We start from the raw sequence: 27559 nt of genomic DNA, 5'->3' as shown, positions 1-27559 counted from the left end.
GCAAGAGACAGACATAAACCTAGGGCCCTCTGACAGCTCTCTGTCACAAAACACTGGGAGAGAATCTCTGTTGAACCTAGGACAGACTCTTACCCTTCTTCTCTGGGTTTTAAGACCCATCTAAGGTGGGGGCTAGCAAGTCCTGGAAGATGATAACAACTCCAAGCAGAAAGGCTAGGTTCCTCCTAGGGCTTTGTCTGATGTTCGCAGCAGACAGGGAGTTGGCTTCTTCCGGAGTTTCACAATCTGTTCAGCTATTTGGACCAGAGGAGAGATCTGGACTGTTCTCTATATAGATGTAAATGCTAATCTAGTAAAACATTCAGATCTTCCTTTTAGCCCTTCTTAAATTAAAAGCCACCCAGATATTTAAACAGAGATACACAGAAGACTCCCAATCCCTGAACTTAAGGTTTCTTGCATGTGTGAAATGAATAAGCCATGGCACAATGAATGCAGCCCCTTATCCCATGGAGACAGCAGATTGCTCAGTGTCAGGCTTGAAGGTGGCCATTCTCTTACTTGGGTAAAACACTTAATGTTTTTAAAAAACATCTTTATTGAAATATACATATATAATCATAAGTGTCAGCTTGATGAATTATTACAAAGGGGACATACCCATGTAATCACCATCCAGGTCAAGAAATACACCCTTACCCGCACCTTGAAGACTCTTTGTCCCCATCCCCACAACATGCCCTCTTTCGCTTGCTACACAACCCTCCTCTTTCACAAAGGTAAACATTCTCCTGAATTTAACACCATATAGCTTTGCTGAGCCTCATTCTCCTGTCTCTAAATTGGCTACTGTTGATCTTGAGTTGTTGCAGAGCTCAAATGAAGTCTGTGAGAAAGAACTTTGGGAATGTTATTATCGTTGGGCACTTGAACCATGTCAACAAGGTGGGACACCTCTCTAAAGTAGACCAAATACAATTTATCACACAGGAAGAGTGGCCAACATCTCTCGCTCTCCTACTTGAAAATCTGCTGGGATCTCTGAGAAAATGCCCTACTGCCCTTCGCAATGGTTTTGACTTGTGTTTATACTGATAAGAAATGAGAAAAAGGCTAGATGCTCTCTTATTCATGGATTTAATTGTTAAGATCATTTCTCACCCTTCCTTGGCAGTTCAGGGACTGGGCACTGAGGCCAATCTCTGGGACCACGCTTCTGTCCAGCAGAACAGTAAGGGGTGGGGAAACAATGGAGGGAAGTCATTGGCTTGGAATTGAAAGAAGACAAGGATGAGACCGTGAAAGTTCTTTATGACTTTCAGCAATGCTCTCGGAAACCAGTGGTACTTTATTTCACCCAAAAGAGACAGTCCTACTAACAGGCCTGGGAATCATATAATTCCTAATTATAGGGCTTACAAGTGGAAGGGAAATAAAAGAAAGACAGCACTGTGAGCTAATGATGCTGTCAGATTTCTCCAACAGCAGAAGCCACTCGCTTGAGCTTTCCCAAGCATGCTTTACATAGCCTCCCACACAGACCGGGAACCCGTAGTCCCCTTATAGGTGTGCAGTTGGCTTGGTCAGTACAAGCCTTCTGCTTATAAGATCAGGGCTGTAAATTTGACCCCCCACGTGGGCCTATTAGCCCTGCTCAATGTCAGGGCCCCACATTGTGTTCCAGAACTTAACCAACTTTTTTGGCAGCCAGCAGGGATGGGAGACTGGCAGAAATGTGTGAAGTCACCAGTGGAAATTCAGTGTCTCTTATCACATGGCCTATTTATGACTTTATTGTCATATGAGATGAAAGTTTTGTCAATTCGATTGGGGGAATGGGGGGTATTTGGATTAGAAATGAGCATATCATCCTGAAATTTTATATAAGCCCCTATTTCTTTTTGTATTTGATGTGTAAATTATATTGGTCAGTCCTCAGAAAACGAGGTGTAATGATGATGGTGATGATAGTGGTGATGTAGTGCAGAGGAGCAGAGTTCAAGCTTCTCAGGGCTTTACTGCATACATGTATCCTGAGTACATCCAAACTCTCAGTGCTATATCTTTTCACATCTCAACTATATAAATACTGTATAACATATATAATACACATTAATTTTCCAGTCATGGGATTTCTTTGCATTCTCTTCAAAAACTAAACTGATATTTTTGAAACAATATATTTTTTTTAAATAAAATTGAAGTTGATTCTTTAACTTGCAACAATAACAACAAAAAGCTTACACTTCTGTAGCATTTCCTGATCCAGGTACTGTTCTAAGTACTTTTCATCTATTCATTTAGTCTTCACAAAATACCTATGAAACATATTATTACTATCCCTATTTTCTATATGAGGAAACTGATGTAACTTACCTAAGATTACATGACTGGCAAGTGACAAGGCTCACTCTAGAGTGTGTGCTCTTAGTTGAAACACTCTACTACATAATTGATCCCGCAGCTCAGAGCAAGGTAAAAGAATAGCATCAACTGACATCCTACTTTCTTTGATTCATTTATTCATTTGTTTGATTATGCCTTCATTCAACAAATGTTTATTTGGTCCCCACCATATGTGGACATTGTTCTAGTCTCTGGAGATATGTTTGGATACAACAAACAAGAGCTTGTCTGCATTCCAGACAAATAATAAACAAGTAAGTGAATAAATAAACAAGACAATTTTAGACTGTGATTATTGCCGTGAAGAAAATAAAACAAGATAATAAGACAGAGAGTGTCAGAGAACGGGATCCTTTAGATGGGAACTCCAGGAAGGTCATTTCAAGATCTAAACAGTGTGAAGAAACCAGCCTATCTAAGGTCAGGTCAGAGCATTGCTGTGAGAGGAAAGAGTACATGTGAAGATCCCGAGGTACAAATTAACGTGTGTTCAAGAAGTAGTGCAAAGGCCAGCATGACCAGAGTGTGGTAAGTGGGCAGCAGGACACTGCCATATCACACAACGCCTGGTGGGCTGTGTTAAAGAATTTTTGTTAGTTAACTGGGAAGTCTCTATAAGCTATTTTCCTGGGGCTCATGTGCACCCAAGTGTTCGAGGATAGCATTAAGAGAGTCCATAAACTTAGAAGGGGAAAATTTACATCTATGTTATTTCTAAATTCAATCTGAAATGTGATATTTCCTTCAATTATGAATGTGGGCAACAAACTGTAGTGGTATTAACCACACCTGTGACTTTGGCATCAATGATGTCAGTTTAGTGTTCCTGTTAGACCTACCTCTAGCTCTCATGTCACGTAACGCGAAAATGTAAAAATATTTTTGATAACTGTGTTTCTATTTAATATAGTAATGTGATAAAGTATATGTGATAAACCTTTTTAAAGATGGGGTTAACAGACCTCACCAGATGGCTAAAGGGGTCCTGGCATAAAAAAAAGACTAAGAAGCAATACAAAGAATGGCATAATCTGCTTTAGCTTTTCAAAATACCTCTCTGGCTACAGTTGGAAGAGAGGATTATAGGAGGCAGGACTACACTTGAGCTAAATTTACACAAGTTATTGGATTTAATCCTCATAACGATCATAAGAAAGAAGAATTATTTTGTCCACTTTAAAGATGAGGAAACTAAAGCCCAGACTTTAGGTAATTTGCTCAGTTGAATGGCAGATCTGGGATTCAAACATACATCTGACCCCAAAGGGCAAGAGAGTCCATGGCCAGTGAATGGGAGCCTGTGACAAGAGGTCAAAGATAAATAATATCTGCTTGGCGTGACCCAGGTTGGACCCTTGTGCCACATTACTTTAACTATGAATGAATTGCAAACCCATTCTTACCTTTTTTTTTTTTTTTTAGCTCATTTTCAGCTTTAATCATTACTGTTGGGTCTTGAAGGGTGAATAGGATTTTGGTAGATGGTGAAAGCTGAGTTAACTTCTGTAAGGGGAACAACTTAAATAGAACAGAGATGGATGAAGTTAAGTGGAAAGAATTCTAGCAAGCCTGGTAAAACTAAAGTAGGGCTCATGTATTGGAAAAGCCTTTAAATTTCAGATTAAGAAAGTTTGACTTTCTTGCACAGGCCATGGGGAGTACTGAATACCATTGAGGAAAGGAATTACATGATCAAAGTGAATTTTCAGTAAAAATAAACCTGTACACATGCATTATGTGCTAAATAGATGAGACTGACAACTACAATACAACTTAGTAGATATTATCAAAAGTAATATTCTAATATTTAACAACTCTTGATAATCAAAATATTTAGCAATCAGTTCACTTGGGACATTCAGAATGAGCCACACCCCTAACTCCAGACTCATATATTGTCTAGTCACCATCACTATTAGGATACTTAATAGGCATCTCTTTCTACATCTGTATAAAAGGTATTTCCTGTCCTTCCCCACAAAACATGTTTTCCCTGCCATAGTTAATGACAACTTCCATACTCCGGACTAAAAACCTTGGAGTCATCCTCGACTCCTCTTTTTCTCTCATGGCTTGTATCAATCTGTCCGAACATCTTGTATGTTCTTTGAAAATATAACCCGAAAGGAGAGCAGCACAGTGCCACTGAGCCTAGAGATTCCCCAGTTCACTATGGCTAGGCAAAATAAACATGCCTAACTTTTTCAAAATGAGAACTTTAATGTTTGCTTCCTGACTCATATGAAAATTCCTTTTTTATTTATATTCTTTAATTTTTTAATTATAGTTGACATATAATTTATATTAATTTCAGGTGTTTTTCAGGTGTACAACAGGGCTTAGACATATATTTACCTGACAAAGTGATCACCGCAATGAGTCGAGTACTAATCTGGCACTATACATAGTTATTACAATATTATTGACTGTATTCCTTATGCTGTACTTTACATCCCCATGACTATTTTGTAACTGCCAATTTGTACTTCTTAATCCTTTCTCTTTTTTCACCCGGACCCTCAAACCCCTACCACCTGGTGAACATCAATTTGTTCTCTGTATTGATTAATTTATTTCTGTTTTGTTTGTTTATTTGCTTTGTTTTTTGGATTCCACATGTAAATAAAATCATGTGGGATTTGTCCTTCTCTGTCTGACTTATGTTACTTAACATAAAAACCTTTAGGTCCATTCATGTTGTCACAAATAGTAAGATTTCATTCTCTCTTTATGGCTGACTAATATTCCATTGTATATATATATATCTTCTTTATCCATTCATCTGTTGATGGACACTTAGGTTGCTTCAATATCTTGGCTATTGTAAATAATACTGCAATGAATATAGGGTTGCATGCATCTTTTCGAATTAGTGTTTTGGATTTCTTTGTATAAATACCTAGAAGTGGAATTGCTGGGTTATATGATATTCTATTGTTAATATTTTGAGGAATCTCCATACTGTTTTCCATAGTGGCTATACCAATTTACACTCCCACCAACAGTGTAGAAGGGTGCCCTTTTCTCCACATCCTCACCAATAATTGTTTGTTGATTTTTCTGATGATCACTATCATGACAGACATGTCATAATGACAGACTCATTGTGGTTTTAATTTGTATTTCCCTAATGATTAGTGATATTGAGCATCTTTTCATATGTCTATTTACCATCTATATGTCCTCTTTGGACAAATGTCTATTAAGATCCTCTGCCCATTTTTTAATCCTATTGTTTTTTTGTTTTGTTTTTTTGGGGTTTTTTTTGGTGTTAATTTCTATGGGTTCCTTATATATTTTTAATATTAACCCCTTATTGGATATATCAATGGCAAATATCTTCTCCCATTCAGTAGGTTGCCTTTTCATTGTGATGTTTTCCTTTGCTGTGATTGATGTAGTCTCATTTTTTCCTTTTGTTTCCCTTGCTTGGGGTGAGATATCTATATCTATCTATATCTATATCTATATCTATATCTATATCTATATCTATATCTATATCTATATCTATATCTATATCTATCGATATCTATACCTATACCTATATCTATCTATCTATCTATCATCTATCTATCTAGAGAGAGAGAGAGAGATAGAAAAGCAATGTGAAAGAGTTTACTGTCTATGTTTTCTTCTATGAGTTTTATGGTTTCAGATCTTACATTTAAATCTTTAATCCATTTTGAGTTTATTTTGGTATATAGTATAAGAAAGTGGTCTAGTTTCATTTTTTTTACATATATCTCATCAGTTTTCCCAACACCATTTATTTAAAAGACTGTCCTTTCCTCATTGTATGTTCTTGCCTCTTTTGTCATAGATTATTTGGCCATGTAAGTGTAGGTTTATTTCTGAGCTCTCTATTCTGTGTCTGTTTTTATGCAAATATCATGCTGTTTTGATTACTATAGCCTTGTAGTATAGTTTGGTATCAGGGAGTATGATATCTCCAACTTTGTTCTTCTTTTTCAAGATTGCTGAGGCTATTTGAGATCATCTGTAATTCTATATAAATTTTAAGATTATTTGATCTAGTTCTGTGAAAAAATGTCATTGACATTCTGATCGGGATTGAATTAAATCTGTAGTTGCTTTGGGTAGTATGGACATTTTAACAATGTTAATTCTTCCTATCCACGAGCACTTTATGGCGTTTCATTTGCTTGTAGTTTCTTCAGTTTCTTTCTTCAATGTCATAGTTTTCTAAAGATAGAACTTTTATCTCCATGGTTAAATTTGTTCTTAGGTATTTTAATATTTTTGATGCAATTATAATGTTATTGTTTTCTTAATTTATCTGATAGTTTGTTACTGGTGTATAAAATTTCAACCAATTTCTACATATTAATTTTGTGTACTTTACAGAATTCATTTATTAGTTCTAACTGTTGTGTGTTTGTGTATGGAATCTTAGGATTCTCCATATATAGTATCATGTCATCCATAAATAATGAGTTTTACTTCTTCTTTTCAAATTTGGATGCTATTTATTTCTTTTGCTTGTCTTGTGGCTAGGACTTCCACTACTATGTTAATTAAAAGTGGTGAAAGTAGATATCCTTGTTTTATTCCTGATTATAAAGAAAAAGTTTATAGTTTTTCATGATTGAGTATGATGTTAACTGTGGGTGTCATATATGGCCTTTATTATGCTGAGGTATGTTCTCACTATATGCACTTTGCTGAAACTTTATATCATAAATGGAGGTTAGATTTTGTCAAATGCTTTTTGATAAGATATCAATGCTATTTAATATCAATGCTCTTGATAAGATCACATGATTTTCATCTCATTGTGTTTATATGGTATATCATGTTCATTGATTTGTGGATATTGGCCCAAACTTGCATTCTGGAAATAAATCCCACTTGATCATGGTGCATGATCTTTCTAATGTATTGCTGAATTCAGTTTGCTAATATTTCGTTGCAGATTTTTGCATCTATGTTCATCAGGGATATTGGCCTGTGATTTTCTTTTTTGTAATATCTTTGGTTTTGGTATTAGCGCAATGAGTTTGGGAGCCTTCCATCCTCTTCAGCTTTTTGGACTACATTGAGAAGAGTAGGTATTAATTGTTCTTTGAATATTTGGTAAAATTCTTCTACAAAACCATCTGGTCCAGTACTTTTGTTTGTTGAGAGTGTTTTAATTACTGATTTGATTTGGTTAGTAGTTACTGATCTGTTCAGAATTTCTGTTTCTTCTTGATATTCAGTCTTGGAAGATTGCATGTTTCTAGGAATTTATCCATTTCTTCCAGATTGTCTAATTTGTTGGCATATAATTGTTCATAATATTTTTTATAATCCTCTATCCGTGGTATCATTTGTCATTTATCCTCTTTCTTTTCTGATTTTATATATTTGGGCCCTCTACCTTTTTTTCTTGATGAGTCTGGCTAAAGGTTTATCACTTTTATCTTTTCAAAAAAACATCTCTTGGTTTCATTGATTTTTTTTTTTTTACTCTATACCATTTATTTCAATTCTGATCTTTATTATTTCCTTCCTTCTATTCACGTTAGGCTTTGTTTGTTCTTTTTTTTTTTTTTCCTAGTTCCTTTAGGTATAAGATTAGATCGTTTATTTGAGATTTTTCTTGTTTCTTGAGGTAGGCCTGTATTGTTATGAATTTTTCTCTTAGAACCACTTTGGTTGTGCCTCATAGATTTTTGGGTTTTGTGTTTTCATTTTTATTTGTCTCTAGGTATCTTTTGACTTCTTCTTTGATCTCATTATTAACCCATTCATTGCCTAGTAGCATGTTATTTAGTCTTTACATGTTGGTGTGTTATTTTTTTCAGCTTTCTTCTTATAATTGATTTGTAGTTTCATACTATTGTGATCAGAGAAGATACTTGATATGTTTCGGTATTCTTTAATTTATTGAGGCTTGTTTTGTGGCGCGATGTCCCACATGCACTTAAAAAGAATGTAAATTCTCCTGCTTTGGAGTGAAATGTTCTGAAAATATTAAGTTCACCCAATTTGATGTGTCATTTAAAGCCACTGTATCCTTCTTGATTTTCTATCTGAATGATCTATCTGTTAGTGTTAATAGGGTGTTAAATTCTCCTACGATTATTGTCTTACTGTTGATCGCTCCCATTATGTCCATCAATATTTGTTTTATGTATTTAGGTCCTCTGATAGTGGGTGTGTAGATGTTTACAAGAGTTTTATCCTCTTGTTGGATTGATCTCATTATCATTATGAAATTCTTTTCTTTGTCTTTTCTTACAGCCTTGGTTTAAAAATATATTTTGTTTGATTTTGTGTTGCCACTCCAGTCTTTTTTTGCATCGAATATATTTTTCCATCTTTTCACTTTCACGTGTATGTTTTACAATTTGAATTGGGTTTCTTGTAGGCAGCATATGTACAGGTCTTGTTTATTTATTCATTCAGCCACTCTATGTATTTTGTTTGGAGCATTTAGTCCACTTACATTTAAAGTAATTATTGATAGGTATGTAATTATTGCCATTTGATTGTTATTTGATTTTTTTTGTAGTTTTCTGTTCCTTTCCTATATTCTTGCTCTCTTCTCTTGTATGCTGATGACTTTCTATAGTGTTATGTTTGGATTCCTCTCTCTTTATTACTTATACATCTCTTATAGACTTTTGGTTTGTGGTTACCATGTGCTTCTTGTATACCAACCTACGTTAATAGCAGTCTATTTTAAGTTGATAGTCACTTAAGTTCAAACATGTTCTAAAATCACAATTTTTACTCACCCCCCTCTACTATGTCTTTGTCATTCTTTTTCACTTCTTGTATATGTGTTTCCCTTAATTTATTGTTGATAATTTATGATCTGAGTGCTTTTTCTTTTAACCCTTGTACTAACTAGTTAGTTGATCCACTGCTTTTAAAAATTGTTTGCCTCAGTCAGTGAGAATTTTTTCTTTTCTATATTTTCTTATTTGTATTTTTTATTTCTTCGTCTCAAAGAAATTCCTCTAACATTTCTTGTAATGCTGGTTTAGTGGTGATGAACTCCTTTAACTTTTTCTTGTCTGGGAAACTCTTTATCTCTTCTTTGATTCTAAATGGCAGCCTTGCTGGGTAGAGTAATCTTGATTATAGATTTTTGCCTTTGATGACTTTGAATATTTCTTTCCAATTCCTCTGGCCTACTAAATTTCCGTCAGCTGGCAGTCATATGGGAGCTCCTTTGTACATAAACAACTGCTTTCCTTTTGTTACTTTTAAGATTCTCTTTCGGTATTTAACCTTTGGCATTTTAATTATGATGATTCTTGGTGTGGGTCTGTTTGGGTTCATCTCGTTTGGGACACTCTGCTGTTCCTGGATTTGTATGTTTATTTCCTTCACCATATTAAGGAAGTTTTTATTTATTATTTCTTTAAATAAGTTGCTCTCCCTCTCTCTCTTCTCCTTCTGGTATTCCTGTGATACAAATATTGGTACATTTGATGTTGTCCTAGAGTTCCTTTCAACTATCTTCATTTTAAAAAATTCTTTTCCTTTTGCTATTTCTGTTGGGTGTTTTCCACCACATTGTCTTTTAGATTGCTTGTTGACACCTCTGCTTCATCTTATCTGCTGTTGATTCCCTCTAGAGTGTGTTTTTTGTTTAAATTTCAGTTATTGTATTTTTCATTTCTGATTGAGTCTTTATTATGTTTTCTATGTCCTTGTTCATATTTTCTATCCCTTTTTTTAATTTCTTGCTTTGTTCATCTATTTTCCCCCTAGGTTCATTGAATATCCTTAGCATTAGTGTTTTGTAATATGTATTTGACAGAGTTTAGTTCTTTTTCTGGAGTTTTGTCATGTTTATTTGTCTCCTCATTTTGACTGACTACTGGTGTCCATATTAGGTAGATCTGCTACATCTCCTGGTCTTGATAGAATGGCCTTATATAGAAGATGTGCTGTGGGGCCAAGTGGCACAGTCTCCCTGGTTACCTGATCTGGGTGCTCTAGGGGTGTCCCCTGTGTGGGACTTGCAGACTGACTGGCTGTGAGGACTGGTCATGACTACTGCATACAAGCTGTTGTATGGGGGCTGACCCCACAGAACAGGAGTCATTTTAGTGGGGCTCTGTTGCCAGTAAATTGCCAGAGTCTGTCATTCATGGAGCTGGTCACCAGGTATGTTGGTTCTGAAGCCTTTTGAGGAGTGCCATTGTCCAAGCCAAGGTCAGGTGCCCCTTGTGCCAGGCCTGGGGCCTCTTCATAGGAGCTGCAAAGTGATCTGCAGTTTGTTGAGGCTTGTGCTGGGCTTTGAGTTGCTTTGGAGAGGCTATGTGGTGAACCAAGGCCAGCTGCCACTTGTACCTGGTTTGAACCCTTTGGTGGGCACCATGATGTGAGCTGAGCCCAACTTCCACTTGTGCTGTGTTTGTGGCCACATATTTAAAGCTGTATTTCAGCCCTAGACTGGCTGCCCCTTATACCAGGTTTGGCGCCACCCTATGGGAGTTATATTCAAAGTTAAGACTGATTGTTGCTTGTGCTGGTCTTGGGGCTTCTTGGCAAGTGTTACTAAGCACACTGAGGCCAGCCACTGCTTGTTTAGGGATTATGGACATTTGAGAGATTTGGGGAAAGTCTTCCATGTGCACCAAGAAAGTGTCTTGTGTGGAGGAGCTGCTGGAAGAGGTTTGGGCTAGGAGGGAGAGTTAGTTGGAATGGAGTCTCAGGGAGTTACCAGGGCAGGGTGAATGGTGTTAGCCGGGGTAATGGAGAGTTCAGATTTGGCACCCTCCTGCACTGGGCTGGCCGGGTGGGAGGAGAGCTCAAAAAGGAATAATGGCACTTGCCAGAGCTTCCATCCGTGAGAGAAGTTCCCTGGTTCCTGCTCCTCCGACCCTCACTCTGAAGTTTGTCAATTTAATTCCTCCATGTATGTCCCTGGCACTTTAAAGCTGTTACCCCTGCTCTGGAGCTTAGAGTGAATGAGTTTGTGTGACGCCCCTTTAAGGAAGCACTTTGGTCTCTAGCAACCCTTTGTCATTCTCAAATGTAGTCCCCACTGTTCCCACAGCCAGATGGTATGAGGACTCCCCTTCCTGGCACTGATGCCCTGGATTAGAGAGCCTCATGTGGGGATGGTGATGCTCACTCTTCAGGGAGTACCTCTGTAGCCAAGATATCCCTCTTGATTCTTAATTGTCACACAATGGGTGTGAGACCTGCCTGTTCCTCATCTCTGCCTCTCCTACCAGTCTCGATGTGTCTTCTTCTTTATATCCTTAGTTATAGTAATTCTATTCATTTAGTCTTCAGGTGGTTCTCAATGATGATTGTTCTATAATTTAGTTGTAATTTCAATGTAGTTGTGGGAGGAGGTGAGCACAGAGTTTACTTACTTTGCCATCTTGACTAGGAGTCAACCTTTTCTTACCTTTAGCCTGGTTCTTTGCTAAAATCTTCCCACACAGATCAAGCACACAGCCCTGAACTGAATCAACTAAATATTTTTATGGGGATTTTTAATTTAATTCTAAAGGAATTCATCCAATCCTGGCAGTAGACTGTCACCTCGAGAAATAGTGCCAGGGAGCACTTGGACCTAAAGAAGACATTGCTGCTTCCCCAAGAACGCTAATGTTTCTCTGGGCCTCTTCTTCCCAAGCATTACTGAGGAAGAGCATGGCCCAGTGAGCACGGATAAACTCTACAAATCTGGGCTCAGATTGGTTTACAACAGGTCTGATTGGGGCCTCTCTCCGATCAGGAAGCAGGCCTTCTTTGTACCTTGTATATTAGCTGGGTTGATTGTGTGTGTATGTGTATTTTATATATTTATATACATATGTCTATATCTTTATCTATGTCTATGTCTATATATCTATGTATATGTCTATTATGTCTATATCTATATCTTATATCTATACCTGTGAGAGAGAGAGAGAGACAGAGAGAGAGACAGAGAGAGACAGAGAGAGACAGAGAGAGAGACAGAGAGACAGAGACAGAGACAGAAAGAGTTAACTAATTGGGCACTATTCATTATTCTCTAAACCTTGTTCCTATATCCTGAGTCTCCCCAGTGGACAAGGACCCAAACATTTCACAGGTGTCATGTGAACCCTAATAATCTATCCTTGGTCCTAGTCTGTGGTAGGTAGAATAGTAAGACAGCTTGCCTCATGTGGCAGAAGAGCAGATGCATGTATTCCTGAGGCATATTAGTAGGCAATCTAAGTGATGATTCCTGCTGATACATGAGCCAGGAGTGGAAGTGAGCTTCCTCTATCCTTTATATCCCATTGTCACTTAGCTTGGTGACTGCAACAAGTCAGGGGATGGTCCTTGGGCATCTCACTAAGTGGGAGGAGAGGGGAGAAGAGAGAAAGGCTTCTGGCAGGTAAATTGCTCAAAAACAAAAAATAGATAATCTAATTTAAATGGGCTGAGCTGCAGATATCTGCCCCCACTGCAGCCCCAAAAAACTGAAGGCAGGAGAGAATTTGAAAGCAGCTCCTGGAGCTGGGCCTTCCTCTTCTAGCTGCCTGGAAAAGGCTGGGCCTGTCCTGTTAACTTCATTCCTTCCTGGGTTTAATTAACGTTCCTCCTTAACAGCCTGCCTTAAGCACAGAGTGTAGGACCCATTCCTCTCCTGCTTAGGTTCCCCAAGTAACATTATCCAAGGTGTGACAGAGCATTGGGCCTGGGGAGGGGGCAAGCCAGAAAGGGAGCTCTCTAGTGGTAATTGAGGGCTTCAAGTCTTCCTTAGGCTGGGGGATAAGGAATTAGGTATCTGATCACCTCCTGAGAATTACCAGAATCTAGTTGTAACATTCTAGCTTCCTAACAAAATCCCTCCTGCATATAGGCATATGTCAGAAATCAGCCTGATTCTCCTGTCAGTGAGAAGGGCCTCAAGCATAGGCCATGTTTGGAGGTTGTTCTCCTGTACCCTGCACTACACTGTTGGCTGCACTGGTTGTTCATTAGGGACTTACTGTGCAGCCACTTTGGGGAAGTCATTTAGAATAGTGAAGCTATAAAAAAGCAAAATGCACAGTCTGGGAATCTGTACATCTAAAGCTAGCTTTATCTATATCCTAGTTGTGTGTACTTGAGCAAATTACTAACCTCTCTGGTTCTCAATTTCTTTGTCTGTAAAGTGGGACGAGTGGCAAATTTGAAATATGTTAAGTGTTTTAAACACCTGGTTCCTACTTCTTATAATCTAATAAGAGGAGCTAAGAGGAGAGAGGGAGAGCTGTGTCCTTGACACTGGCCTTATTTAAGAGGGCCAGGCAACAGCTGGAAAGAGTGATTGGCCAGGAGGTTTTGTTGCAGGTTTAGAATACAGCCTCTGAAGCCAAACAACTCAGGTTTGAATCCTGGCTCTGCCATTTACTTACAACCTTGGGCAAGTTTCTTAACCTCTGTGCCTCATTTTCTTGATCTGTAAAATGAGGATAATAATAGTAACTTAGTTCATCAGGATATTGGGAGCACCAAATGAGGCAGCACATGTAAAATGCCTGACATATAGGAAAGACTATAGGTGTTAGCTGTGTTAGTATCACAGATATGATCCTGTAGGCCAACCATTGCTTAAGATACTTCATAGCCTTTCAGTTACCCTACAAGACGTTACATCTTCTGCCTGTCTTTTCAGCGCATCTTATAGCACACTTCCAGTCCTGTCTGTTCTAGCCTTCTGGCCTCTTTCGGCCCCTGGAACGCACCAAGCTCCCTCCTGTCTCAGAGCCTTAGGACATGCTGTCTCCTCCACTGGGAATGCTCACCCCTGGCTTCTTCATAGGTAAATCCTATTCAGTTAACTGATTTTCATCCTGGGAAAGCCCTATGAACCTCTTATACTCTGTCAGGGCCCTGTTCTACTTTCTGATGGCACTGCATATGACTCCCTTATAACATTTATTATAGTTGTAATTTTACGATTTTTTCCTGACAATTTGATGACTGTTTCCTTCCCCAAATGGACTATAAACTCTTTGCTGATAGGGACTATGCCTGTATTTGCTCCATCGTTGCACACTGCCAGGAACAGGGCAGAGAATCAGTAAAGAGTAGTGAGGAATGCTGAGCATTAAAGAAGAAGAGAAAACTGGGGAGGGGGCAGGCAGTCTCTGCCTACCCCAGATCCTACATTCAAAGGAAGAACCAAGGACACAGTGCTTCTGGGATCCCCTGAAGAGCACAGTGGCCCCATGTCACTGTCAGGCAGATCTTGAGCTAGAATCTAATGTGTGTTATCCCGCCACCGAAAGCCAAGCTGCTAGACTCGGAGCTTCCTCCTAGCTGGTGTGTATGGATAATGCCAGCTCCCATTCTCACAGCCTCAGACAAAGCCTTGCTTAGAATTATGTAAAACTTCAATATGCAAGAGATTTTCAGTAACAGTTACCTTGGAAAGAAGTTTTTTAGAAATACTCAGTACAGCCTTATTCTGTGTAACATTTTCTATTCCAACTGTAGCATCCCAAAGCTTTCCAGAGTTAAGTAATACAATTACTTAAATAAATGACAGCAAAGAATGTGAGGCACTATGGGGTCTGAGTAGCAGGTGAACAAGATATGTGCCAAGGTGATTTGCAAAGCACTAGAAAGCTGCTGGCATGGAGAAGCAGCTTGCCACCCCAGAGGGCAGAAAGCAGGGGACAAGGGAGTGGGGTGGGCAATGTCAAAAAGCTAAACTAAAAAGTTCTGGAAGCTGATTACAGATGGTGTAGTGGAACTGAGAATTCAAAAGAAACTGGGAAGGTCATTTAATCCACTGTCCCCAAAGGAGAATTATATAATGAGGCAGAGACTGGAGAATGATTGGATTTGGTTTCCATGCTGGATGTCAGTTTTTTCCTTGAGTTTTCTAAGAGATAGGATAGTATGAAGCCCAAGAGGGTCCTTATGTGCAGCTTCAGAGATAGGCAGTCACACCAGGGAAGTACATTGTGTCAACACAGCTGTGTGCATGTCCCAGGTCACCTGGGAAAGGCCACCAGGGGCCAAGTGTCCAGGGGCCTCTGCCCTGCATGGAGATAGAATAGACCTGATTACACCCCAGACATTCCTACAATTGATCCTGGGTTAAGATGTTGTCTCCATAGGCACTTGTTGAGATTACCCTCATCATTAAGTAGTAGTAGTAGTTGTTGTTGTTGTTGTTGTTGTTGTTGTTGTTGTTGTTGTTGTTGTTCTTCTTCTTCTTCTTCTTCTTCTTCTTCTTCTTCTTCTTCTTCTTCTTCTTCTTCTTCTTCTTCTTCCTCTTCCTCCTCCTCTTCCTCTTCCTCCTCCTCCTCTTCTTCATCATCATCACCATTGTTATCATCCTAAACAGCAAACACTTAATGGGTACTTAGTTTGAACCAGGCCTCATGCTCAGCATTTGCAACCATTGTCTCATTCACTTTCTCAGCAATTCTAGGAGGTAGGTACTATTATTATTCCCACTTTTTTATGAGCAAACTGAGACTTAGAAAAGTTAAATGACTTGCCCAAAGTCACACAACAAATAAGTAAGTAGCAGAGTCCAGACAGATCTGTCCCACACTAGAAGCTAAGTCTCAATAACAGCCCCTTACTGGTGTGGCAGGACTCTACAGCATATACAGTTTATAAGGCTCTTTCACATCTATTATCTCTCTTGACTCTCACATAATATTGATAGGCAGGCATTGCTACATTGTCTAGCCCAGTAAAATGAGTCCCTGAGAGGTTGAGTTGCCATGGACGGATGGTTGGCAAGAGGCAGGTATTCTGTCCCATCCTATCCTCTCATTTGCTTGGCTCTGTGTAAAGGAGGAGCTGCCAAGGGGAAGAGGGAAGGGCTGAGGAGGCTGGAGCTCTGCACAGTGGTGCTGGGCACTGCTGAAGGGAAGAAATAGAGTTTTGTCTGAAAGAGGGAAACAAGTGTCTAAAAGAAGAGGAAAGAGAAACAGAAGAAAGCTTTGTTTGCTTCAGATCATCCAGGATCTGGTGTGGCTATCAGATACTTCCCGGTGGTGGTCTCAGAGAAGTGCAGGGTGGGAGTAACAAGCTCAGGCAAATGTAGACAGGAGCGCTGCTGTGAATTCATTGTCTTTCTTCCAGCCCTGGCTGATCCAGGGAGAAGAGCAGCAGCCATACTGAGCCTTCAGGCTCTGATAGAAATCATGGCAGTTGCATGACCCCTATTAAACTCCATGAAGCAAAAGATAATATGTTTTGGAAGTCACCTCCAGGCTGGGTCCAGACTGCCCTCCCTTGTAAACTCCACAAACATCCAAGAGATAAAAGAGAGGACCTCTCAGAAGCAGAACACAAAGCTCTTCAAAAGAACAATCGGAAATGAAGAGAAAGGTCTTTTTCTCAAAGGGAATGTTTTTTTTTTAAACCCCTGTGCATGTAACACACATGAGCATGCGCATACACACAGACACACACAGACACACGCGTGCGCGCGCACACACACACACACACACACACGACACAACCAGGAACATTGTGATATATATAGAACTCTGCCAGTTCTCCTTTACCAGTCCTCCTTCTCTTCATTCTCTGGCTCTGGGGTCACTCCCTTTGCTGGTTTCCCAGCTCTCAGGGTTACACTTCCAGACCTGCTCTCTCCAGATGGTGTCACCTTCCTGACCTTTCTGGATTTCCTTCCCTAACATAAAATGTTAGATCCTTGAGTCCTTGTTAGCTGCTGCTCTTTGCTGACTAGTCTGATAAACTGTTTCCTCCTCAGAGCTCATGCTCCTTGACCACTCGTGGCATTCTATTCTGCTCACTGCCATCATCTTCCTGAGCAAACAGAGGCCAGTTACCAAGCTCTACCACTTCTAGCCAGGTAAAATGAAAATGTGGGATTTTAGAGCTGGACAAGATTTTAGAGAGCATTTGATTGAACACTTCCATTGTACGGTGGAGGAAACTGAGGCCCAGAGAGTGGAATAACTTGCCCAAGGTCATCATGAGTTTGTGGCTCAGCTGGGAGGAGACCCACTGTGAGGGGAGCCAGGTCCTCTGATGTCCTGTCCACCGCCCTTTCTACAGGAGAACACAGCCCTCTCCAACAAGTGACCAGAGAGTCAGAAGGACTCAGACAAACTATCATTGTGCCCACGCATCCCTCAACAACCCACACTGTCAAATCCTAGCCCCCTTTCATTGTTAGTTTGGCTTTGTAGAACATTATATCCTCTTTGAAGACTGCTTTATAGAATAATGTCTTTTTAACTCAGATAAAATAAAATGAATGCATATCTTTTAGAATAAACCGATCCCAGGAGTTTGTTGCTAATACTCTGGGGTGCATTAAAACCATGGTAGATAATTACTTTTCTATACCAAGTTGATTAAACATAAAAAATAACCACAAAATCTCTATGGTTTCATTTAGCTTGTCACTGCCCTTTTACATCTCATCCATGCCTCCCCTGCCTCTAACTTACTCTTGACGAGGGACAAAGGAAAGAAAGACAAGCTGGAGCAGTGAATCAGCACTGTCCATGTGAGGCAGTTTTTCTGTCTGGCCCAGTTTAGGGAGGTGTGAAGAGACAGAAATGCCCTGTTCAAGCTTGGGGCCAACACTCCCTGGGACATTCTCCATGTACCCAGGAAAGGGTCCTTATGGGATGCTGTCCATTTCCAGCTTTCTCTACATATGGAATTGTTTCACCATATGTCATTGTTGACCAACTTTTATAAACTTGTGAAAAGATTTCCAAATTTCAATCCAAAGTTTGCCCTTTTTAGAGGAAAGCTGAGTGTGGGGGACAGAGAATAGAGTTGTTGATTTTGGTTAATTGATTTGAACATATAGGTTTTTAAATAATCAGAGAAAGGACTGGATGCCGTGTTTACTTCTTACTCATTTTATCAGTTTTGGTTTTCCTAACATTTTCTTAAGTCTCTTCATTCCAACCCATTTTCTTTTTTGTCTCTTTCTCCTTCTAAGGTTTGGGCAGGTCCTAGCTGCCAATTTGCTGTCAACCCACACACAGGACTGGCATTGCACCTGCTGGGCCTTTGTGGTTGATATCTGTTGTTTACACCAGTGCTCATGAGCTGAACTCTATCCATGGCCATTATTATTGAAGGGCTGAGGTTCTAAAAGGCCCAAACAACCCTCCAAATAGTCCCCAAATGAAGATGCTAACAATATTCTAATCAAACTTCACTCCCTGACCTAAGTGTTGATTCACTCGATAGCAGTAATCAACACTCTCTTGAAGAAATACAGAATAAGCCCAATGAGTAATTCACATTTTACATTTTTTTTAAATTAAAAATCTCTTACATCTGCACTCATTTCTTTTAAGCCTCACCTCGCTTTGTAAGGCCATGAGTTTGTTAACCTATGTTGGATTACCTGGCTGCTTTAGCAGATGGAACATGAATTGGAGGATTGGGGTTGAAATGTAGGAGAAACTGACTTTCACCAATGAATTTATCCTTTGTGTACACAAATCATAAATTCCCTTGTGTATAAAATGAGGGCCAGCATGTCTATCTCCTTACTTTCTCTGCAATAAAATTTTGGAAGAAGTGTGTGTGTGTGTGTGTGTGTGTGTGTGTGTGTGTGTACTCATTCAAAATTGATTGCCTGTTTATAGATTGTTGGACACTTCACTTTTCCTCATTTCTTCTTTCATCTTTTACATCACCTGATCCACCAGAATTAGAAGAAGTTAAAGAAGCCGAAATGTAAACCAGTGACGGCCAATCTGTGATATATATCTAGGTTTATAAAACACGATTCTTAAATACTAGTATATGTCAGAATCACCTGGGCAACCTACTACAAATGCAGATTCTTGAGTCCTACTATCAGAGAGTCTGATCTAGGGGTTCTTGAATGAAGTTCAGGAATTCACAGTTTAATAAGCCCTTCAGATGATTCTGATGCAGGGGGTCATAGGCTATATTTTGAGAATCACTGTGAGAATTGCTGAGAAGAATCCTTAGCACTCTTAACTCCACATCCTTGGGTTAGGGATGATGTTAAAGAAGCCTAGAAAAGTGAAATGACTATACTAGGTTGGTTGGTTGGTTGGTTAGTTGGTTAGTTAGTTAGTTAGTTAGTTAGTTAGTGCAGAGCATGAACTAGAACTGAACACCATCTATGGGCTTTTCCCACCACTCCATTTATAGGGGAGCAGACAAATAGGAGTGAGCTTGCTTTGCAATAAGATGAAGTTAAATGAGATACAAGAAAGAACCTCCTGGTGGAGAGGAGTATTGGGGAAGGCTATATCATTTCCTTTCCCAGAGGGCCTTAATTCAGGACAGACTCACCTGATGTGTGCATTTGAGGTACATTATGGAGGCAAAGAGAAAGGAAGGAAATGTCTTCAGAACAAATTCTGGTGATTTTGCACGAAAGAGACCAGAGACCCTTATTTTAGTTCTATTGTGACACCTGAATTTTAACCTCAACAACAACATAAGTGGCCACTGGTCCAGGAGGCCTGAGGTTCAGTCCCAGCTCTGACAAGGGACAAGACTTGAGACATTGGGCCACTTGCTCAATTTCTTGGTCTTCATTTCTTCACTGTGAAATGAATGATTTGCATTATGTTGCTCTTAATTTCTGTGGTTCCATCATTTTTATCTTTTATTGTAAACTTACCTCCCACCAAAGTGTCTCATACAGCATAGTGAAGTTTTATTAACTGAACAAATTAATAAGTTGAGTAAAAAACTATTCAATGTTGTTTATCCAGGAAACCTATCTACTAGTTTTTCCCTTTGAAACTCCTCCTCTGGGGCATTTGAGTGTATCTCTGAACAGTCTGTAGTGATCCCCCATGATTTTTTATACTTATTTAGTATTTAGAGGAGTCTAACCTCAAATGGATATGAGTTATAGCTTCAATATTCATGTCCTTTCATGAGTGATCATTCAGACCTCAGATGTACTGTGATTTCGCAAGCAGAAAAGCCAAACTAGAGTAACAGCTCCCAAATAGTGATGGCCTCTGGTCACAAGCCCAAGTGAACCTATCTCATGTGGTTACCCCAATGAAGGGCTCTCTCTATCCTTTTCAGAAAGCCGATCTGGCCGTGGCAGGCCTCACCATTACTGCTGAACGGGAGAAGGTGATTGACTTCTCGAAGCCATTCATGACTCTGGGAATTAGCATTCTATACCGAGTTCATATGGTAAGAGATTTATTTTATAAGTATTTATACTATTAAACTTATTTGCATGCAAACACCAAGTTATATGATAATAAAGAATGACTCATGGAAACATTTAAATTTCAAGACTTAAATGCAAAAGTGCTGGGCTATTTTTTTCCCCATCAGCTGCATGGACTTGCAAACAGGAAGAATGGAAAGTCACATTTGTGGGCTTTCCCATAGAAATTGTTTCTACCTCACTGAATAGAGATGGCCAAGAGTTACCATTCAACCCTTGGTGCACAGTATGTCAATGACTGGCCCTGTCGGTCATTCTGCTTCCTCCTAGGTGGCGGGGCCGGCAACCCAGATAAGTCACCCCAGCAGCCCAGATAAATCACCCCAGCCTTCTCCAAGACTTCACTGACTCCCAGTTCTACCTCTGTTCACTCTGAGCTTTACATCTGGTGAGGGAATGGAGACTCCTTTCACTCTTGAGTATCTGTACTGTTGAATAAAGAGCAGATAATTTAATGTTGCTTATACCTGGCATGTCCCCTCTTCTGCATCCTTAAAAAAAGGATGTGTCTGGTTAGGTTGGCTAGAGTGAGTGTCAAAATGAATTTGTGAAAGCACACCAATGGGTAGCAGAGGATGGACATGACATCAAAGTTTATTGGTTGGTGGGGGAGGAGGGTAGGGCATCAGAAGAGGAACCTGGTTGTGCCTCAGACACAAAGTGAACAATCATTACATTGCCAGCACATAGTTGACTTTGCCTAATTTACCCCACTGAACCAGAAGAAACTACCTCTCATCTTTTCATCCAAACTTGCTCTACGTGCACAGCTATTACGTGAATTTCCCAATACTCTAGTCACTGTAGGTGTCCAAGGACACTTGGTATATTCCAGTATATAACCTGGCACCACAATACTGCCTAGCAGGGAAGTAACCAAGAACTTACCCCATGTACTTGCTAAAAAAGTGACCCTCCAGGTTCTAGTCCCTTCCCAGACCCCAAATCCCAGCCTTAGAGAAAGGGGATTATCTGTATTCACAGTCCCAGCTGGGGGTCACATAGCTGACAGCTACTAGGACATCAGGAACTGTGGCCCATTTTTTCAGGAGGAAGGTCTTGTCACAGAGCCCACTCAGGTGGCTCAGAAGAGCACTATCCTGTTCTGGGCCTTAATATCTGTGATGATCATTGCCCTGCTTGGGAAAAGAGGTCAAATTATCAAGAAAAAGAAAGCATCAAAATCCCAAGCTTTCCAGGCTAAGACAGAAAGAAATGTATTCATAGTCTACAGTAGAGGCTGTTGTTGATGCATCAGTCCTATAGAGTAAGGGAAATTTTAATCCTTCCTCCTCTTCCACAATGATGATACTTCTGTGCTAGATACTCTTTGAGGCACCTGTGATGTTGGCCGTTGTTATGGGTTGAATTGTGTTCCTTCAAATGATATGTTGAAGTCCTAATCCTCAGGACCCATGAACTTGACCTTATTTGGAAATAAGGTCTTTGCTGATGTAATCAAGCTTAGATGAGGTCATACTGGATTAGGATAGGCCCTGATCCAATGACTGGTGTCTTTATAAAAAGAGGGAAGTTTGGACACTGACACATAAGGGAGAAGACCATGTGAATTTGGAGACAGATATTGGAGTGATATATCTACAAGCCAAGGAATGCCAAAGATTGCCAGCAACCACCACGAGCTAGAAGAGATAAGGAAGGATTCTCCCCTAAAGACTTCAGAGAGAGTATGGCCCTGCTGACATCTTGCTTTTGGCCTTCTAGTCTCCAGAACAATGAGATAATACATTTCTGTTGTTTTAAGCCACCCAGTTTGTGGTACGTTGTTATGGCAGCACTAGGAAACTAATATAGTTGTTCATATTTTGGAAATGAGGAAACAGGTACAATCAGTTTTAAAAACCTGGACAAGACCACTTACCATAATTGAAAGAGCAGAGCTTAACCCCAGGAGTGGTGTGATTTTAGCCTATGCTCTCTCAATGACACTAGACCTCTACTCTCATTTGTATGAATTTTGAATAACTGTCCCATAAGGTGCTCTGTGCCCCCTTTCTCATTTAGTCCTTGGAACTATTCTTCAAGGAAAGAGGACAGGGATTATAATTCCAATCTTAGTTATAAGGAACCAAAGTCACACATGGAGCTAACACAAGGCTGGGCCTGGAATCAAGGTCACCTAACTCAGGGCAGTGCTCTTTTCATTGTTACATCTGGCAGTACTTTTAGGCAGTTTTCCAGCCATTTCTTGAGCCCACCCCATACCCTCTAGCAACTTAGCTCTGAGGGAGCACCTAAAAGAAATGGAGACACATAGTCTCTGTGACCAGGCCATAAACCTAGGCTTTGGCCTTGATCTCTTGATTAACACCAAGGGAATTTAGCCCTGCTCCTGACCCAGTGGACCATGAGGAATCATGTGGGTGAAAGTATCAGATGTATCCGATCCCAAGTGTTTTCACTGCCTGGGAACAATGCTGCTAGGCTGCCCTCACCACCGAAGACACCACTGTCCTGAATTTATCAGCTCTAACCAGAACTAAACTCCAATTGACCAACTCTCTAGACATCGTACATTAAATTATTGACTAAATGTTTACTACTACTTGCAAACCTATGACTGTTAGTTCCCCTATATTAGTTCCTAGGGTGTGAAGTTTTATGTCAGCATGGCTAGGCAATGATGTTCAGATAATTGGTCAACTACTAATCTAGATGTTGTTGTGAAGGTATTTTGTAGTGTCTATTAAAATCTATAATCAGTTGACTTTAAATAAAGGATATTACTTTGATAATGTGGGTGGGCCTCATTCAATCAGTTGAAGGCCTTATGAGCAAAAAACAGGTTTCCCAAAGGAGAAGGAATTCTGCCTCAAGACTATGACATATAAATCCTCCCTGAGTTTTCAGCCTGGCCTGCCCTACAGATTTGGGTTTACCAGCAGTTACAATCACATGAGCCAATTCCTGTAAAATAAATCTCTAAATGCAGAAAAATAGTGTATATGAGAGAAGCTCCGATCATCCCTCTGGAGACTAAATCAAAGTTGTGACAGTATTAAGAAGCAGAAGCAAGGAAACATTGCCTGAGATCTTGATGAACAAGCCTTACAACTAGGGAGAAGTCCAGGAAATCACCCTGCAACGGCAGAAGGTAGGATGGGGCAAGGACGCGGGGCTGCCTGGTCTAAGTGGCTGAGTGAGATGGAGGCTGTTGCAGTGGCAGCGGCAGACTCCTCTTAAAGGGGCTGCATCTGCAAGCAGATTTTCATGGTGACAGACCTGCTCGCTCTGAGCACCAGTGCCCATTCAGCTGCACACAGGTGTCGCCAGGTACTTACAGGAGACATTGTCAGAGTAAGGGCTGAGGCAAGACTTGCTCTGTACAGAAGTACTGGTGGTATCTATTGTTTCCTGTTGAGCTCTACCCCTTCCCAGTGCACGGACACAGCGCCACCACAGCCGAGACTTCATCAAACTAGATAACAGAGGTTGCTTTACCCAGAGGATTCCCTGAAACCCCACCTCCTCCATCTCGTGGCCCCACTCAAGCCACATCCAGGTATATCCTCAGCAAGTCAGATGCTCCTTGCTGAGCAGCACCTAGACTCACACCGGAGGCAGCTGGCCTGGTTTTCTGGTGTGGCTTTTTGAGGCAGCTATAAGCACAGCATTTGTTAATTGCTTGCTGAACATTAACAGGTGGCCCCGGAGGGGCAGAAGTTTGGGCTAAGTTTGGCCTGCAGCTGAATCCCTCTCAGGATTGTGCCACTGGACACCTACTTCACAAATTCATACTAATAAGACCAGGAGATGTAGGAGCTTTGCTTAGTACATAGAAGCAGACATGGAAAGGCAGCCAAAATGGGAAGACAAGAAGCAGAAGCCACATGAGAGAAGAGAACAGAGATCCAGATATAACGGAGTCAAGATGCAGAGTACAAAACACTGATTATAAAGATGCTCAGTGATCTTTTGGGTAGTGTAGAGAACTTCAACAAAGAGATAAAAAACATAAAAATGGAAATGGAAATTATAAAAGAGAACCAGTCTGAAATGAAAAACACATTGTCTGAGATGAGAAGTATATTAAATGGAATAAACAAAAGAATAAACAAAGTGAATAAAGAAAAGGATCAAATGCCCTATCTAGAGTACAGGAAAGCCAAGGACACTCAATCAGAATGGCAAGAAAAAATGCCAAGACTATAAAAATAATTTAAAGAGCATATGGGACACTATTAAGGGTCCAAATATCTATTTGATTGGCATAACTGAAGAAAATCAAGATGTTGAAAGCTGTTTGAAGAAATAATGATGGAAAACTTTCTTAACCTTGTGAAGGAAATGGGCATAAAACTCCAGGAAGCTTAGGGAATTCCCAAAATCATGGATCCAAAGAGGCCCACATCAAGACACATCATAATTAAAATGCCAAAGGTTAAATACAAAGAAAGAATATTAAAAGCAGCAAGAGAAAAACAAATAATTACATATAAGGGAACACTCATAAGACTGGCAGCTGATTTCTCAAAAGAAACTATGCAGGAAAGAAGGGTTTGGCAAAAAATATATATATATATTCAACAGGATGAAGATTCAGGATCTACAACCAAGAATACTTTACCCAGCAAAGCTATCATTTAGAGTTGAAGGACAAATAAAGAGCTTCCCAGACAAAAATAAGCTAAAAGAATTCATCACCACCAAGCTAGTGTTACAGGAAATGTTGGAGGGACTTCTTTAAGAAGAAAAAACATGTATCAAAAACAGGAATAAAGAATGCTAATAATTACATTCCTATCAATAAGTACCTTAAATGGAAAAGAATTAAGTGCTCCAACCAAAAGATAGACTGGCTGAAAGGATAAGAAAACAAGACCCCTACATATAAAATGGAAGGGGTTGGAAAAGATATTGCTTTTATGGACCTAGAAGGTATTTAAGTCAGACAGAGAAAGATAAGCACTATATGATTTCACTTATATGCAGAATCTAAGGAATAAAAAGAACAAACTAATCAAAAACAGACTCACAAATATAGTGGACAATTTGGTGTCAGACAGAAGGGAGGGAGGTTTGGGGGGTTGGGAGAATGGGGTGAAGGGCTTAAGAAGTACAAATTAGTAACTGAAGGATGGTCACAGGGATGGGGAGCACAGCATAGGGAATGCAGTTAGCATTAATACATTGGCTAGGCGGAGGGTCAGGAGAGGGAGGGAGCAATTGGGGGGATCATTTTATGAACTATATAGATGTCTAACGAATATACTGTATACTTGAAAATAAATAAAATTAAAAAATAAAAATAAAATAAATCTCTTACACACACATAACATACCCTCCCCCCGACACACACACACACACACACACACACACACACACACACACACACACACACACACACTACTGGTTCTTTCTATCTGGAGAACCCTTTTTTTTTTTTCTGGTCTGGATTCCTCCCCTCTTCTAGCCTCCATACTGAAGCTGGTAAGCCACATGGCTGCTCAGTTATAGTTTATAACAGGAGGCTAACCTGCGTAAAAATTGAGTGCCGGCATGAATGGCTTACACTAAGAAGAACTGATAGTTTATGCATTTATTCAACAAATATTTATTGAGTGCATCTTTCTGTGTGTGAAGTAGTATGCTTAGAAAGTACCAAAAAGTCAACTAGGGAGAGAACAATCCTATACTGACTAAACCAAGAAGACCTAGTGAGACCAAGTCTGAGATGAGTTTCACTGCATCTGAAACCAAAGAGGCATCAGCAGGAAGAGCTAATGCCAAAGGGCAGCTGGCAGAGGCTACCATAAGAGCCTAAATATAAAGTTACAGAGGAGGTCTTTCTAATGCAATAGTGTTCGGTTAATGAAATTAGAAGTTGAATACTGGGTGTTCATTATTTTGTGAATTTTCTCTAGTTGACAGTTATCCGTGAGCAAAAATATACTTAATTTTATTTTATTTATAATCTTTAAGGACCCAGAATCTCAGTTAAGTTCTGTGTCTATGAGGCCACCTATGTTATATGTGTATGTTACCAAAAAGTAATCAAACCTGTGTGAAAAAGCAAAAATAATCAGCACAAAGTGCAAATGCCTAGTGAAGAATTACTACAAAACCTTCCAAAATAATAAGTGGTGATGGGTTTGTCTCTGAAGTCTAAAGATAACCAGAAGTCATTTGTGAATTTCCAGCCATCTAAGATTTTTCTAGGCTTTTTCATGAATGTGAATCATCTAAAGTTTATTATATTTTCCTTCTCCTCAAACTTGAGGTATAAAATTTATTTCTGCTCAGGCATTTCTAGGACAAAAATCAGAGGAATGTTTTTCTATTTTTACCACCTACCCCTTTCCACTAAGAGGCTGGCTAAGGATTCTGGCTTTGGCATTTGTTACTATTGATCCCCCCAACTTTTTCAAGCTTTCTCCATTCCTAGTGCCCAAATCATTGTTTTCTCCTGCTATCCTTTCTGCCTCTCTGATCTCTGATTATTGCCTTCTCCATCATTTATGTTGATTCTCCTCTCTCTCTCTCCCTCTCTCTCTCTCTCTCTCTCTCTCTCTCTCTCTCTCTCTCTCTCTCTCTCTCTCTCTATCACTCACTCACTTTTGGTATGGAAAACATGCAGTGTGGAAGGAAGAAAGGAAGAGATGGAAGAAGGAGGGAGGCACCCCATGATCCTGTGGGCAATGAATGCCCTTTCCTTTGTATGGCCAGCACTGAGCTCCAGAAGCCTGGCTTCTGTCAGTATGACTGACCTAAATAATTTCTTTCCTGGCCTTTACCTCATTAGTCTTGAGAACGAAAAGAGATGGAAGGCAAATGTTTCAGGCAGCCCAGATACCTCTTCTGCTCAGGCCTAGCCATGGCTGCCACTTGAACTCATTGCTCTCTTCTTCTCTGATGCCTATATATCCTACACAACATAGCACCCACCTGAGAAGGCATTGATCCCTAGCTAGGGCCAGATGAGCTTACAGGCCATTCATAGAAGGCCCAGGCTTTAGAATCTGGGGTTCTCCCTGGTACTCCAAGGATGGGAGTCAAATGACAGGACATCTGAAGTTCAAGAAT

At 39.9% G+C, this 27559-nt stretch overlaps 1 protein-coding gene across 1 annotated transcript in view; it reads left to right on the top strand.

Moving 5' to 3' along the window:
- The window catches only part of GRIK4 (glutamate ionotropic receptor kainate type subunit 4), a 451038-nt gene that overhangs the window by 384035 nt on the left and 39444 nt on the right, over positions 1-27559 (top strand). Inside the window, exon 14 of the mRNA XM_011383591.2 lies at positions 20362-20475. Within this exon, the coding sequence (XP_011381893.1) occupies positions 20362-20475 (114 nt within the window). The remainder of the gene's footprint in view (positions 1-20361; positions 20476-27559) is intronic.

The sequence above is a fragment of the Pteropus vampyrus genome, unplaced genomic scaffold (genome assembly GCF_000151845.1).
Source record: "Pteropus vampyrus isolate Shadow unplaced genomic scaffold, Pvam_2.0 Scaffold528, whole genome shotgun sequence".
NCBI lineage: Eukaryota > Metazoa > Chordata > Mammalia > Chiroptera > Pteropodidae > Pteropus > Pteropus vampyrus.
The sequence above is the reverse complement of the archived record's forward strand: the minus strand, read 5'-3'. Positions and strand labels throughout refer to the sequence as shown.